The sequence below is a fragment of the Podarcis muralis genome, chromosome 2, assembly GCF_964188315.1.
Source record: "Podarcis muralis chromosome 2, rPodMur119.hap1.1, whole genome shotgun sequence".
In the NCBI taxonomy this organism is placed as follows: Eukaryota; Metazoa; Chordata; class Lepidosauria; order Squamata; family Lacertidae; genus Podarcis; species Podarcis muralis.
The window spans coordinates 60,781,298-60,796,174 of NC_135656.1; the positions used below are offsets into that span (position 1 = coordinate 60,781,298).

The window sequence follows — 14,877 nt, forward strand, 5'->3', positions numbered from 1 at the left end:
ATGTTACGAGCCTCCATCCATAGTTCTTCAGGCACTCTGTCCACCAAATCTAAATCCTTAAACCTGTTCGTCACTTCCACTGTGTATTCATAAGGGATTTGACTTAGATTGTATCTTACCGGCCCAGTGGTTTTTCCTACTTTCTTCAGTTTAAGCTTGAATTTTGCTATAAGAAGCTGATGATCTGAGCCACAGTCAGCTCCAGGTCTTGTTTTTGCTGACTGTATAGAGCTTCTCCATCTTTGGCTGCAGAGAATATAATCAATCTGATTTCGATGCTGCCCATCTGGTGATGTCCATGTGTAGAGTCGTCTCTTGTGTTGTTGGAAAAGCGTGTTTGTGATGACCAGCTTGTTCTCTTGACAGAACTCTATTAGCCTTTGCCCTGCTTCGTTTTGATCTCCAAGGCCAAACTTGCCAGTTGTTCCTTTTATCTCTTGATTCCCTACTTTAGCATTCCAGTCCCCTATAATGAGAAGAACATCCTTCTTTGGTGTCACTTCTATAAGGTGTTGTAAGTCTTCATAGAATTGGTCAATTTCAGTTTCTTCAGCACCAGTAGTTGGGGCATAAACTTGGATTACTGTGATGTTAAAAGGTCTGCCTTGGATTCGTATCGAGATCATTCTATCATTTTTGAGATTGCATCCCAGTACAGCTTTCGCCACTCTTTTGTTGACTATGAGGGCCACTCCATTTCTTTTACGGGTTTCTTGCCCACAGTAGTAGATGTGATGGTCATCCGAACTGAATTCGCCCATTCCCGTCCATTTTAGTTCACTGATGCCCAGGATGTCAATATTTATTCTTGCCATCTCATTTTTGACCACCTCCAACTTACCCAGGTTCATGGTTCTTACATTCCAGGTTCCTATGCAATATTTTTCTTTACAGCATTGGACTTTCCTTTCGCTTCCAGGCATATCCGCAACTGAGCGTCCTTTCGGCTTTGGCCCAGCCACTTCATCAGCTCTGGATCTACTTGTACTTGCCCTCCGCTCTTCCCCAGTAGCATGTTGGACGCCTTCCGACCTGAGGGGCTCATCTTCCAGCGTCATAACTTTTATATGCCTGTTGTCTTTGTCCATGGAGTTTTCTTGGCAAGGATACTGGAGTGGCTTGCCGGTTCCTCCTCCAGGTGGATCACGTTTGGTCAAAACTCTCCACTATGACCTGTTCGTCTTGTGTGCCCTGCTCGGCATAGTTCATAGCTTCTCTGAGTTTCTTCAAGCCCCTTCGCCACGGCAAGGCAGTGATCCATGAAGGCCTTCTTAAACGAGCAATGCAAACAAATAGAGGAAAACAACAGAATGGGAAGAACCAGAGATCTGTTCAAGAAAATTGGAGATATGAAAGGAACATTTCGTACAAAGATTACCATAATAAAAGACATAAGTGGAAAGGATCTAACAGAAGCAGAAGACATCAAGAAGAGGTGGCAAGAATACACAGAGGAACTATACCAGAAAGAAATGGATGCCTCGTACACCCCAGGCAGTGTGGTTGCTGACCTTGAGCCAGACATCCTGGAAAGTGAAGTCAAATGGGCCTTAGAAAGCACTGCAAATAACAAGGCCAGTGGAAGTGATGGTATTCCAGCTGAACTATTTAAAATTTTAAAAGATGATGCTGTTAAGGTGCTACACTCAATATGCCAGCAAATATGGAAAACTCAGCAGTGGCCAGAAGATTGGAGAAGATCAGTCTACATCCCAATCCCAAAGAAGGGCAGTGCCAAAGAATGCTCCAACTACCGCACAATTGCACTCATTTCACACGCTAGCAAGGTTATGCTTAAAATTCTACAAGGAAGGCTCAAGCAGTATGTGGATCGAGAACTCCCAGAAGTGCAAGCTGGATTTAGAAGAGGCAGAGGAACCAGAGACCAAATTGCAAACATGCGCTGGATTATGGAGAAAGCTAGAGAGTTCCAGAAAGACATCTACTTCTGCTTCATTGACTATGCAAAAGCCTTTGACTGTGTCGACCACAGCAAACTATGGCAAGTTCTTAAAGAAATGGGAGTGCCTGATCACCTCATCTGTCTCCTGAGAATTCTCTATGTGGGACAAGAAGCTACAGTTAGAACTGGATATGGAACAACTGATTGGTTCAAAATTGGGAAAGGAGTACGACAAGGCTGTATTTTGTCTCCCTGCTTATTTAATTTATATGCAGAATACATCATGCGAAAGGCTGGGCTGGATGAATCCCAAGCTGGAATTAAGATTGCCGGAAGAAATATCAACAACCTCAGATATGCAGATGACACAACCTTGATGGCAGAAAGTGAGGAGGAATTAAAGAACCTTTTAATGAGGGTGAAAGAGGAGAGCGCAAAATATGGTCTGAAGCTCAATATCAAAAAAACGAAGATCATGGCCACTGGTCCCATCACCTCCTGGCAAATAGAAGGGGAAGAAATGGAGGCAGTGAGAGATTTTACTTTCTTGGGCTCCATGATCACTGCAGATGGTGACAGCAGCCACGAAATTAAAAGACGCCTGCTTCTTGGGAGAAGGGCAATGACAGGCCTAGACAGCATCTTGAGAAGTAGAGATGTCACCTTGCCAACAAAGGTCCGTATAGTTAAAGCCATGGTTTTCCCAGTAGTGATGTATGGAAGTGAGAGCTGGACCATCAAGAAGGCTGATCGCCGAAGAATTGATGCTTTTGAATTATGGTGCTGGAGAAGACTCTTGAGAGTCCCATGGACGGCAAGAAGATCAAATGCATCCATTCTTAAGGAAATCAGACCTGAGTGCTCACTGGAAGGACAGATCGTGAAGCTGAGGCTCCAGTACTTTGGCCACCTCATGAGAAGAGAAGACTCCCTGGAGAAGACACTGATGCTGGGAAAGATGGAGGGCACAAGGAGAAGGGGGCGACAGAGGACGAGATGGTTGGATAGTGTTTTCGAGGTTACCAGCATGAGTTTGACCAAACTGCGGGAGGTAGTGGAGGACAGAGGTGCCTGGCGTGCTCTGGTCCATGGGGTCACGAAGAGTCGGACACGACTAAACGACTAAACAACAACAACAACAAGTACTGAACAGTGAAAGCTTCTCATTTCTCCACCTGTATTGAGAGAAAATAAAATGCAATAGTGACATCTAGTGATCACATCTTAATAATGCAATAGAGACATTTGGATTTTAAGGGTTTTACACAAGGTGGTTTTACACAAGTGGCTTGCTAGTTCACTTTCCAGGACTGATAGTGAAATGTAACTTTCATTTTTGTTAAAGTGTGTTTCCTGCCTTCTCCGCTCTTCTGCCTTTCTGATGACCTATTGCCATGTGCGACAAAGCTTTTACCGGCAGCACAGTTTGTATCGGGCAGATTTCATGTTCTGCAAAACTACGAAAAGCTGAGTTGCAGGTGGTTGTGGCGCTTCCTCTTCAAGTTCATCTAAGTTTTGCAATTTATTTTAAAGTTGCCTTTTGAATCTATTAGCTCAGATTTAATTACATGTTGTGAAAAGGGTCCTGATTTGATGCAGCAGCAGGCTACTGTACACACATTGTCAGAGAATTAGAGATATTCTCCAAGCAAGCGATGGGAACTGAGGGGTGCAGGCTTATCCTCTATTAAGCCACGTGTTCCAGCCTTTGACTGATGGTCCATGTTGCTGATGATCCATTTGTATCAAGGGAGGTGTCTGGAACACTGCACACCCAGCACAAACCTAGGCACATTTTCTCTTTGGTAACTCAGGGTACCTACTTCCAAACAACCTGTTTGTTGATTTCTTTGCAAGGAGGTTAGACAATGTCTGCTATTTTGTGAGCATTCATCCTGATTAGTTTGTGGGGAGGTTAGAAAATGTTGTGTTATCATTCCCTTATCTCGAAATGTCTCACCTTTTTGAAAAGCAGGTTTGTTGCACAAGAGCACTAAATCAACTTGGCCTGAATTTGCCAATATTTGACTGAATCTCACCCAGAGACCGTTTGCCAGTGCCTTACTTAGGAGGTTATTACACCTCCTCCTTCACCCTGTCATGCTCCTTAATGCATAAGCTACCATTTCTCAGCAAAGCTACCTTTGGGAAAGTCACAATATCTGCATCTTTCAAAGTACATCTTCTCTCTTTCAAAGTGGGCAAAAAACAACCCCAAAACAGTCACCCCAACCCACCCTTTTAACTTTCAATCCAGCTTCAATTTGTTTGGCACATCAGGAAACTGAAGTGATATTTATATCATTCCAAGCAGCAAGCTATTCTGGACCCAGTAGCAGACTCCATGTTAGAAAAAGGCTGTTTTTGCCAAGGCTTCTGGAAAATAATGTCTGGCAGGAAGCAGCGCACCAGAGTGAGAAAAGAATCTCTCCTACGTGCAAGCTCTTGCTGGTGATCTTTGCAGTGGTGCCTACATAGCACTTGGGAACTGATTTGTTAGAAGGACAGAATCTAATTTCACTCTGCCTTCACACACCTCCCAAAACTGCTTACGAAGCAAGAGTATAAAAGTAGGCATGAAGGTGTTTGCTCCCCTCCCCTCTGTGTCATCCCCCTTTCCATGGGCTTGTGCTTCCCTACTTTCCACTCTTAACAAATTCTGGTTTTAACTAAAATGACTTCCAGTCCTGGAGGCATGCACTTTCAGTCTCTCTTGGGTCATTTACCTCTCCACCCACCCACTGCTTATGTTCCAATTCATACAGCTGCATTGATAAACCACCACCAAAAAATGCAGGGATTGTACATATGATTGCCATCGTCATGGTTCTTTTTGTAGGTGGTGCTCCTGCATTTTGGGAAAACACCAAAGAAAGATGCTCTTGATACACTGTATGTACAGTTTCATCAACACTGCCTTTTGGGGGGAGGGCAGTTTTATCAAGGCACACATCCATAACTGGTTGGGAGCAGGGGAAGGAAATGACAGCTTACATCGTATCTTGATGTGTATTGGGTTGGAGGAGGAACCTTCATCTTTTCATTTTAAATGACTGGCTTCAAAATTCAGTTGATGAAAGTCACCAAGATTAGAACCACCAGGCATTCAAACTGCATTGGAAAAAAGAGGAGGGTAATAATAAAAGGCATTCTGTCACACAGCTAGGAAAAAGCCCAAAGGTGAAAAGTATCTTAAACGAGTATTGTTGGCTTCAAAAGACGGAACATCTTTTTCAGATGTATGATTTCCCTTTTATTTTAGCAGAGGTTTGCCACCAGCGACAGCTAGAGTATAACACCAAAGCAAACTGAACAGTGTATAGGTATAATCTCATCTTGGCACATGAAGGCTGCTCTAAGCCTCTGGGTTGCAAACCGGACAGGGTCTACCTACCAGGATAAGCAATATATGAACAAATATTCATCCCCGTTTGGTGGAGGGAAGCCAGTATGCTTTACCCATCACTTGAAGGTTACATATAAAGGCCTCTTGAAATATTAAAGGGAGGTTTGGCACTTTTTCTGGTCACCAGATGCATTCACAAACTTGGATAACTCCTCTCCTATGAAGAGGAAGGAGTTGTAGAGAATTTGCAGCATTGTTCATTTCATTCTTCATTGGCAAGGAAATACACGGATCCCCTCCTTTGAGAAGGTCAGCAAAATGTATAATGTTTCCTAGGAGGCAGGTACAGGACTGTTACAGAAAGGTTCATTCTTGTGCACCAGCAAGTGCACATCGAAGCATTTTATCTGTACATGTAAACTGTTTTCTGGTTTTTAACTTAAGATGTTATGATTGCTTTGTATAAATGTATTGTTTGGTCTTGACAAAAACTTAACCGATTTAGTGAGACACAGAATTTACCACTGTAGAAGTACAGTGAGGTGCACCACCACCCAGCCAAGCAGAAGCTGTTTTTCGTTCCTTCAGCTCCCTTGTGACACCAGTAAATCCAAAATCAGATTTAAAACACTTCTTCTATTGTCTTCACAAAAGACATAGAGGACCTTGTACTTGCATGAAGGCAATCCAAGTTTTGTTTCCTCTCTGCTGCCAGTTCTGGAGAAATTTTAACAGAAGGGAGCAAGTAGCAGTGCGTGGGCCAGTCAATGTTCCATGCACCCACGTCAATCAAACTGCATAGGGCAAAAGAAAGGAGGGCAATAAAAGGGCACTGTCTCTGCCAGACAGAAACAAGCCCTCACTGCAAGAGGACATGTGAAGCACGGCAACTTGAGGCGTTTCCCATTCCAAATCAAGAACAGGCTCTGGAGCTGAAACAAGACCCAGGCTCCAATAAAGTGGATTATTTCCAAGCATTTGAGAAGCTTCGGACAGCTGCAGCTAGGATGAGAAGTCTCACAGTCCAGGGTGAAAGAAGAACAGGGACAAAATCAAAACTGCTTCTTACCTAGAACTGAGCCGAATGCCCTTTTCCGATGAGCCTAAAGGATACAAACAATATTGCTGAGGTCTCTTGGAAGAACTGCCCAGATGACATGATGCTTGAAGAAAACCTAGTTTCGAGGCTTTTTAGCAGACCCAAGTGCACAGAAGATTTTGCAGAAACTAACGAGGGCACATCAAATATTTCGGGGCTTCGAAACAGCTTGGACCAAGTCCAAATGAGCAACTGTAGTGAATATCCCCACTCGAGCAATGACAGCTCAACAAGTCAGAGTTCCTGGCAGGACCACTTTGTCAGTCTAAAGGAGCAGATGGCCAGGCAGAAGGCAGAGTACGAGACTAAGATTTCAAGGTAAGAGCTCCGTCCCTGAAATTTCTAATGCATTTCCTTTGGCTTTCTCAGGGGCTCCTACAACGAAAAGACAAGGAGTTGTGTTGGTTTCTAGATACTGGCAACACCTATTGGTTTTTGCCAGAATAAGTTGGAATAATTTACATATAGAATGCACTAAAAATAAAAAATAATCACATGCCTCAAACTTTGAACTGGTGCTGTAGTTTTAGCTATGACCTTTAAAGGAGTAATGAACATAACTGTGCTTTGCCAGAACAGTATTTTCTTCCAGAAAGGCCAACATAAAAATATGACTGTATGACTGGCATGTATTGGGTGTCTGTCTGAATGCACGCTTGTTGGGTGGTGGTGGTTTTCCATAGCAAAAAGATAGGACTGTGTGCTCCTTCTTTATTTACCACAATCTTACTGCATTTTGCAATGAGACTTGAGCTCCAGGGGATAATATCCCTTCCCCCTGCCCTCCACCGGCCCCCTGTAGTCAGTGTGGTTCTGTAAGTGATGAATGCGTGAAGATTGTAATTCCAAACAGCAACAGGCATAATAGATAGAGAGATTGATCTGGTCATAGATGTGATGGTTTTTAATAATTTTGTATCAGGGCATGTGAGAAGAGCAACAGTATCCTTCTTTGAATTGTGTCTTATTTATAGGGCCAAGGATGAAGCGCTTGAAAAGTGCTATGCTTTAAAAATCCCTATGTCAAAAGACAGCCAGGAGAAAGGTGGGCTGCAAAATGCTAAACTACAGTGTCTGTGTTTATGCCAACAGCCTGGAGCAACGGAACAAAGAATTGCAGTTAGAGATTAAAGATCTGCATTCGAAACTGGGTCAGCAACGGAAGTGGCATTGCTTGGTGGAAATTAAAATGCGCAACACAGAGAGGGCACACAAAGATGCGGAGAGAAGGAATGAAGCACTTCAGAGGGAAATGGAAGAGTTTTTTGATACTTTTGGAGAATTAACACATGAAGGAAAGATAACAGAGCAAATTGGCCAGAGCTTATAGGGAGTGACTGGCCTCGATTCTGGCTCCCCTGCTGCTGCCGCCACTCCCATTTTCTTACTACATCCAAATGTAGAAGGTGGAAATCCTGGACTTTTCAGAGCAATATAACATACTATGATTATATAGGATTCTTCTTGCTTATATTTTAAAATATTTCTATATGTTGTAAAGTATGTTGTGCAATGCTTAATTCAAACAGTTAATGCAGAATTCAGGGTTACACGCTATGATACCATTGACCATGGCCGGCTGCTGGACTGGCTCTGTGGCATGAATTGGGGGGGGGGGGGCGGCATTGCAACGTTGTGCCCAGAAAGTAGCGCTGAGAAAATGTTCCTTGGGCCCACGGCAGTTACGTTATGGGATCCCACAAGGCACTCTTTTATCCCCAATGCTATTCAACACTAAATGAAGCCGATGAGAGCAGTCATTTGGCGTTTTGGAACAAGGTGCCGTTCATATGCTGATGATACTCAGCTCGGTTTTTCCATTGCATGTGATTTAGGAGCAGCAGTGAAAGACTGGGACTAGTGCCTGGATGCAGTGATGGGCTGAGTCTGAACTATGGGAAGACAAAGAACTTATGGGTAGGTAGTTCTTTGATCTGGGATGCAGGCCCAATTACCTGCCCTGGATGGGGTTGCACTCCCTCTGAAGGAGCAGGTACTGTACATAGTTTGAGTATGCTGCTTGAACCACCATTGTCACTTAAACCTCAGATGGCCTTAATAATATCTATTTGTAACCAATTCTGTTAAGTTTAAAAACCTGTGTGTAACGGGAAACCTTGCCCCAGAAACAAAACATTGCTTTCCTGTTTTATATTTCAAGCAAGGATAGTCAAGGAAAAGGTTTCTAGAAGTGGTTTTTAATTTTTGTAGGTAGGGCAGCTAACCCGTGTGTCCTTGAGATGTTGCTGGACTATGACTCCCATAAAACCTGACTATTGGCCATGCTGGCTGACGTTGGGAGTTCACAGATTATCTGGATAGCACAGATTAGCTCACCCTGTTGTAGTTGGTCAATAATTTTGCTTGCTTTAAATGCGAAATAAGCAACAAGGGCCTGAAAGAACATCACATGTAGATGATACCGGCCATGTCTCTAAATATCCACAATGGCATTATTATGGCATTTGTAGTTTTCCTGTTTCACATGATCCTGGAGTATTCTAATAATCATCTACACCACCTCTGAGGTCTCCCCTCCACCCAACTAGTAGTTAAAAAAAATATTTTGCTCTTATCTTTTTATTCAACTTAAAATTGCTCTTCCAAGATTATCCATATTTCCCTCCACCATTCCAAAGAAGTATAGAAATACTCATGTTGAGACACAAAAACCAGCAAGCCAGAATTCTTATATACATTTTGTCCACATTTATTTCATTTTTACAGTGGCTTTAATATAGATGTTGAAAGACAAGACTATTGGGGAGAAATGGAAACCCAAATTAAAATAAGACTAAAAGCTAACACTTAATAATTCACTATTAATAACATTATTTTCAAAAGTCGAGTTCTGAGGGGGAGGCATCTAATCTTGTTGAAGTAGCCATGGTATAAAATAATTCACTTCCATTTTCCACAGAACATTGCACAAGCATCAAGAATGAAATGTGTCAAGAGCCTCATTTAGTACACAGAACAGGTCATTTGATGTATCAATACACTGAGATTTCAAAGGTTTAGTCTGAAAGCACATTTCAAACTGACACAATAAATGACCCGAGACTCCAAACATGGTGAGGATATTAGGGCTTGATGCCATTTTTCTGTGATAATTTGTATATGTAAATCACTTGAATACAGGCACATACATCGCAGCACATGTTTTACAGGGAATAAACAATATTGTAAAAACAAAGGCTTATGGGGGAAATCTGAAAGATAAAAATGTAGATATGAGGAAACAATTTAAGGCTGTTTGTTAAAAACAATATTTTAATGGAGAGCTCCTCAATAGTTCACCTACGCATGTTACAGGCATAATGTACTGGGACCTTCGATGTAAGCGCCATTTAAATCAATGAAGGCCACCGACAGCTTACTCATTTTGACTGGGCTTGTACAATGGAAGTTCCAAAACATTCTGCCCTAAGCCAAAATCTAGCTGGATTGTTTCGAGTTACTGGAAACTAGGGGAACAGCTAACTATAACATCTGTTAGCACAGGACTGCCAAATTCAACCAGTGTGGCTACAGTTTAACTTCAGTGGCAACACAAGTCTTCAGGCTGATTCACACATCAGCTTTTGGGGCTTTCAAACCACAGTGTGGCCAAGTTACTACAGTGTGATAACACACCCATAGTGAAGCAACTCCTGGTTTAGCATAGCACTGCAAACACTTGAAAAATGTAATCAGCACAAACAGTCTTAAGGTTGTGTGAATCAACCTCTGGAAATAACTGTAGTCATTCTAGAAAAATTAATGAGGATCTACCACAGTATAATATTTAAGTTTTAAGAGGAGGGATACTTGAAAAATGCTCAAAAGTTCACCTAAGGTTTTTATTCAAAAGTTTGGCTAGACTGATATGCTTTGTGTATTGCCTTTAATTAAATACTTCATTGACTTTTGAATTTAACAGTTACATTTGGCCCTTGAAAATATGTTTCATGCATTACCCAGTAAAAGACCCGGAAGAGGAAACAGCATTTTTTTTGTAGAAATTTACATTTCCTTCAGTATTCCACAATAACTTTTTGTAAAGAAAACCCAAACACTCTGGAAAAGGACAATAGCTAAACATAAACCAACAACCATTTAAAAATATATGCATATAAAAATGTCAACCATATTGCTATGCCAATTCTTGTTGAAAAAATTCATGTAGGCATCAAAAATTCATTACAAAATTGTGCACATTTCTTTTTTGTTTCAGTCACCACTGTTTCCCCTAAAAGATGATAGCACCTCACAGTAGCATCTGCTATGAAAAAGTGGGAAGGGTACAGCTTCATTTCTCATGTGCACTTCTACAGCAAACAAATATGGCCATCATTAACATACATAATTCACCTTCATTATGAATGGGAGAAAGATGATTAAGCTGTCCTCTGTGTTTCAGTCTAAGGCACATAGTGCAGAACTAAAGCCCTATATCTGCAAAAAATAAATAAAAAATATGCGTACTTGTGAGAGAAATACTATGGACAGAACCAGGGCTTCTCACTGAGATGGGATCCCATCTTTGTATACATTTTATATAAATTGCCTGTCTAGCATGCACAAGGGTTGATTCCTGCAAGCTTATCTGGGTACGTTCATAGTATAAATACGGGAAAGCTAATTTATGATGCATAGCCAAAAATTATTTTAAAAAAAAATCTAATGAAGAACCTGATTGCTAGCAGTAATTTCTAATCCAGAAAGACATAATGCACTTAAGTCCCATTAATTTACCAAACTCACAGCCAAGTGTACACAGATCTTGGACAGTTTGAAAAAGCACTTAGCTATGGATTTTGAAACTCAGCTTTCTATTTCAGGGTTATTTCCACCTGACATTAAAGTACACTAACTTTTAAGCAAAAAAAAAAAAAAATGCACATCCAAAATGTTTAAAAATAGTTTTATTTTTAAAAAAATCAATATCTTGGTTTAAACTAGTCTCCTCCCCAGAAACCCTAACTACAATGATATTAATTCAGTCCACAACAGGCGCAGCAACACACAGCATGATCCCTGTTGACATATGAGCCTGTTTCTCCCAACCTTTCCACAGCACGTGTAAAAGATTATGGACAGTCGGCAGGCAAGGCTGTTACAGGAAACGGGGGTACGTGGGTGCACAGAAACACACACCTTCCACATCCCATCTAGCCCTCCTGCTTTACTTGGGCAAGAGTATCTGGCTCCAAGCTTTCATTTTTTGACTGAGCAGAGGGAATACATTAGATGATCATAAGGGATGAATGTTAAAGCACCAATCTCCCATTACACGCTAGTGCAGGGCCTATATATGCACCCATAGATGAGCACCAGAGGGAAGAGGAGGAAAATTTCCCTCATATGCATTATGGACAGCCCTACGTAAGCAGCTACTGCGTTCGTGCTGGACTGCATCAACTCCAAACACTTTTAATAAGTAAAGATTGTGTGATGAGAGAGGAGGCATGGTTGTGTTTAGAAGAGCCCTAAAGTGCTTTAAAAAAAAACAATTAACAAAACAGATTGCTGTGCAAAAATGCAGGCACTCTTTCAGAAAAATTAAGCAGCAGCATGACAAAGTAAAAATTAAAATCTTAAATACACAATTTGAACCTTAAGTACATTTTCTTTTCAATTTTGGAACCATTAGAACCAAATGAATTAAGGAACCAATTAATTTACTACTTCCAAGTAGTATATTTCTACTTTATTTTTACAAATTCATATACGTATTGAAATATAGGACCCAGACTTATCTACAATATGCACAATGAGTTAATGGCAGTGAAATCCACAATCAGAATTACAATTATAAAAATAAAATACAATTGTTTTATAGTTTAAAAATGAGAACATGTGTTTTCCTTTTGCTTTGTTCATATGAGAAGATGGCTTGTAATTCTTTAGCACAAGAGATTCTCAACATGCATACCAAGCATAAAATAAAATAAAAAATTACATAAAGGTATTAAAAGTAGAATCTAAACAAATTATCTTATAATTTGGTTCACTGTTTTTCATACCGCAACATATAAAAAGTGATCTCAGCAACATTGATGGTGAAGTTATGAAATTAAAGATCAGGCAAGTCAGCTGAGGGAATTTAACCTGACTCCAAGTTCTGTCTCTGGAAGCAGATGTGCACATCACATTAACTTCAAGTATGTTATCCAAGTACACACATGTCCAGGAAAACATTTAGCTCCAACAGTATCACTAAATGTAGCATCAAGCCCTGATCAATTCCATACTACATACACTGACTTCATCTGTGTGCAGAATTTTACAGACAACGTTCATACTGAATTTACAAAATGTTGATCAGCCTTTCTTAAGCTTGCAGTTCTGCACCTCAGTTTAATCCAGTTCCCTACATAAGCTGTACAGTGGAACCTTGGGTTGCGAACGTGATCCATGCAGGAGGCATGTTCGCAACCCGCAGTGTTCGCAACCTGCAGCGCTGCGTCTGTGCACGTGCGTGATACGATTCGGTTCTTCTGCGCATGTGCAAAGCACAATTTAGTAGTTCTGCGCATGCGCGACCGCCAAAACCCGGAAGTAACCCATTCCGGTACTTCCAGGTTTGGTGCAGTCCATAACCCGAAAATGCACAACCCACAGCGTTCGCAACCCAAGGTATGACCGTATTGCTGCCAAGACTGGACCAGTATTCTCTGAGGCATAGTCAAGAAGGATGCCTCTGCACTTGAGGAATAAATTCCAGATATTTATAAGGAATGCTATCCAGCATGCATCTTGCACATTATTATGGCCACCAATTCTGTTTCGAAAAACCGATCTCAATTTAGATACTGCAGCTTTTAGTGCAACCTAGCACAAATTTGCAAACTGGATACTTATCTTCCCGCTTAACTCCTGGGGTGTTAAGTTGTAGCCTAAAACTACAGATCTGTTCTTCCTACATCTTAATTACCTTGAGCCTAAATTCAAAGAACCATACACCTAGTTCCACATGCCCCAAGGAGCTTCAGAGCAGCCCCCTCCCACAGCACATGGCAAGTCTCTCTTGAAACTGAAGAGAGTTTCAAAACCAGTTTGTGATATGGCCCATGGTGTGGTGTTCAAAGGAAAATAAGAGTAAAAAGGTCTACTGGGCTCACCTAACTTAGAAGCCTGGATCCTAGACCCTCCTTCAAAAGCAAAGAATGAGGAACTGGTGGCCCTCAGATGTTGTTGGACTCCCGCCATCCCAGACAGTATGGCCAATCGGCAGGGATGATGGGACTTGCAATCCAACAGCACATGGAGAGCCGTGGGCTCCCCATATCTACTCGGAAGTTCATACATTCCACAGAAAATCATGTAAACCTGTAACAGTAACAAAATGAGTTTAAAATTAAGCAGCTCATGCTGAAACACAGGACTTGAAAGGATGGATCTGTGAGGGTACAGCTGTTTTGTTTTTAAACCCAACACCAAATAGAACACATGCAGATGCCTAGGTTAGCCCAAAAGGAAACATTTGGGTACATAAATAAACCCTTGTTTAACCAGCATGAACTATTTGATAAATTTAGTTTTACTGAATAGAAAATGACACTATTTCAGAGGCTGTGTATAAACCTAAGCACGCAGGAAGCACTCTTCCACACATTACAGGAATCAGCAAAAAGCACTAGTGACTTGACTCTCTTTTCATACTTACATTGTAATATTATGGACATTTAAGGTATGCAGAACCCTCTGTTAATTTCCTTTTTTGCCACTTCCCCAAACGTACCAAAGCAGCTGTTATTTATTTGGTATGATCTGTGCAGATACGTGCCTCTCTTTATATAATTAATCATAAATATGCATGTTCACACAAAATCATTTCTTCAAAACACTTTCTACAAACAATTCAGACTGAGAATGGGTTGCTTCTAATTTCCGTAATGTTCTGAACAAATGACAAGGGTACATGCAAAAACAGTTTTTACATCTACTCCATCTCTGCAATGCCATTCAGCTACTCAGTATTATGTTTAAAGAAATATGTAGAATATAAAATCTCAACATTTAATAGCCAATTTTCTTCATCCTCCCTTTCAGGTGAGCAGTTAAGTAGAACTATTGACAAAGAATGGCGGTTTAAATATTTCACAGTATTGCCAGAGCATGCTATAGTAGTCTCATGATGGGATTTTGTTATTGAAAGACAGCCATACTTGATTACATATACACATAAAGAGCTTTTAAAAAGGTGAACATTTAAGTGGCTCAAACACACCAAACTACAGAAGACAGAAAATATTTAAAGGAATAAACTTGATCAAAAATTGTAGGAAGAAATGACCTAACTGAAGTAGCGTCCACTGCTAGAACTTTAAAAATAGCATGGATAAGTTTGAATCTATGTTATATAATACTTACATTCTTTTGTGGCAACAAGACCAATGTGCAAATTTAGGTTTCAGGTTTAGTCCTAATACATAATTAATAGATATAGATTCTGGATTCTTAAATGAGTAAGTGCTAAATTACCTATTTTGAAAAAAAAGATTTATACGATCTGAGGTGAAACCAGAGTATAAATACTCTGGC

General features: G+C 40.8%; 2 protein-coding genes across 2 annotated transcripts in view; one reads left to right on the forward strand and one right to left on the reverse strand.

Annotated features, from left to right (window-relative positions):
* Nucleotides 1-6,332: 6,332 nt before the first annotated feature.
* On the forward strand, nt 6,333-8,009 carry LOC114590858 (rho GTPase-activating protein 24-like). The gene is made up of 2 exons (XM_028717437.2): nt 6,333-6,666; nt 7,441-8,009. The coding sequence occupies exons 1-2, from the start codon at nt 6,347-6,349 to the stop codon at nt 7,676-7,678; spliced, it is 558 nt and encodes a 185-aa protein (XP_028573270.2). The 5' UTR covers nt 6,333-6,346; the 3' UTR covers nt 7,679-8,009.
* A 1,025-nt stretch (nt 8,010-9,034) lies between these two features.
* MAPK9 (mitogen-activated protein kinase 9) overlaps nt 9,035-14,877 on the reverse strand; it is a 38,478-nt gene continuing 32,635 nt past the window's right edge. Inside the window, exon 15 of the transcript XR_013391917.1 lies at nt 9,035-14,817. The gene's annotated coding sequence lies outside the window, so the exon portion shown is untranslated. The remainder of the gene's footprint in view (nt 14,818-14,877) is intronic.

Bases quoted from the DNA above. Each gene is read 5' to 3' on its own strand.
- LOC114590858 (XM_028717437.2), top strand. From the start codon at position 6,347: ATGAGCCTAAAGGATACAAACAATATTGCTGAGGTCTCTTGGAAGAAC. The intron at 6,667-7,440 runs GTAAGAGCTCCG...TTATGCCAACAG, and splicing joins TACGAGACTAAGATTTCAAG to CCTGGAGCAACGGAACAAAG.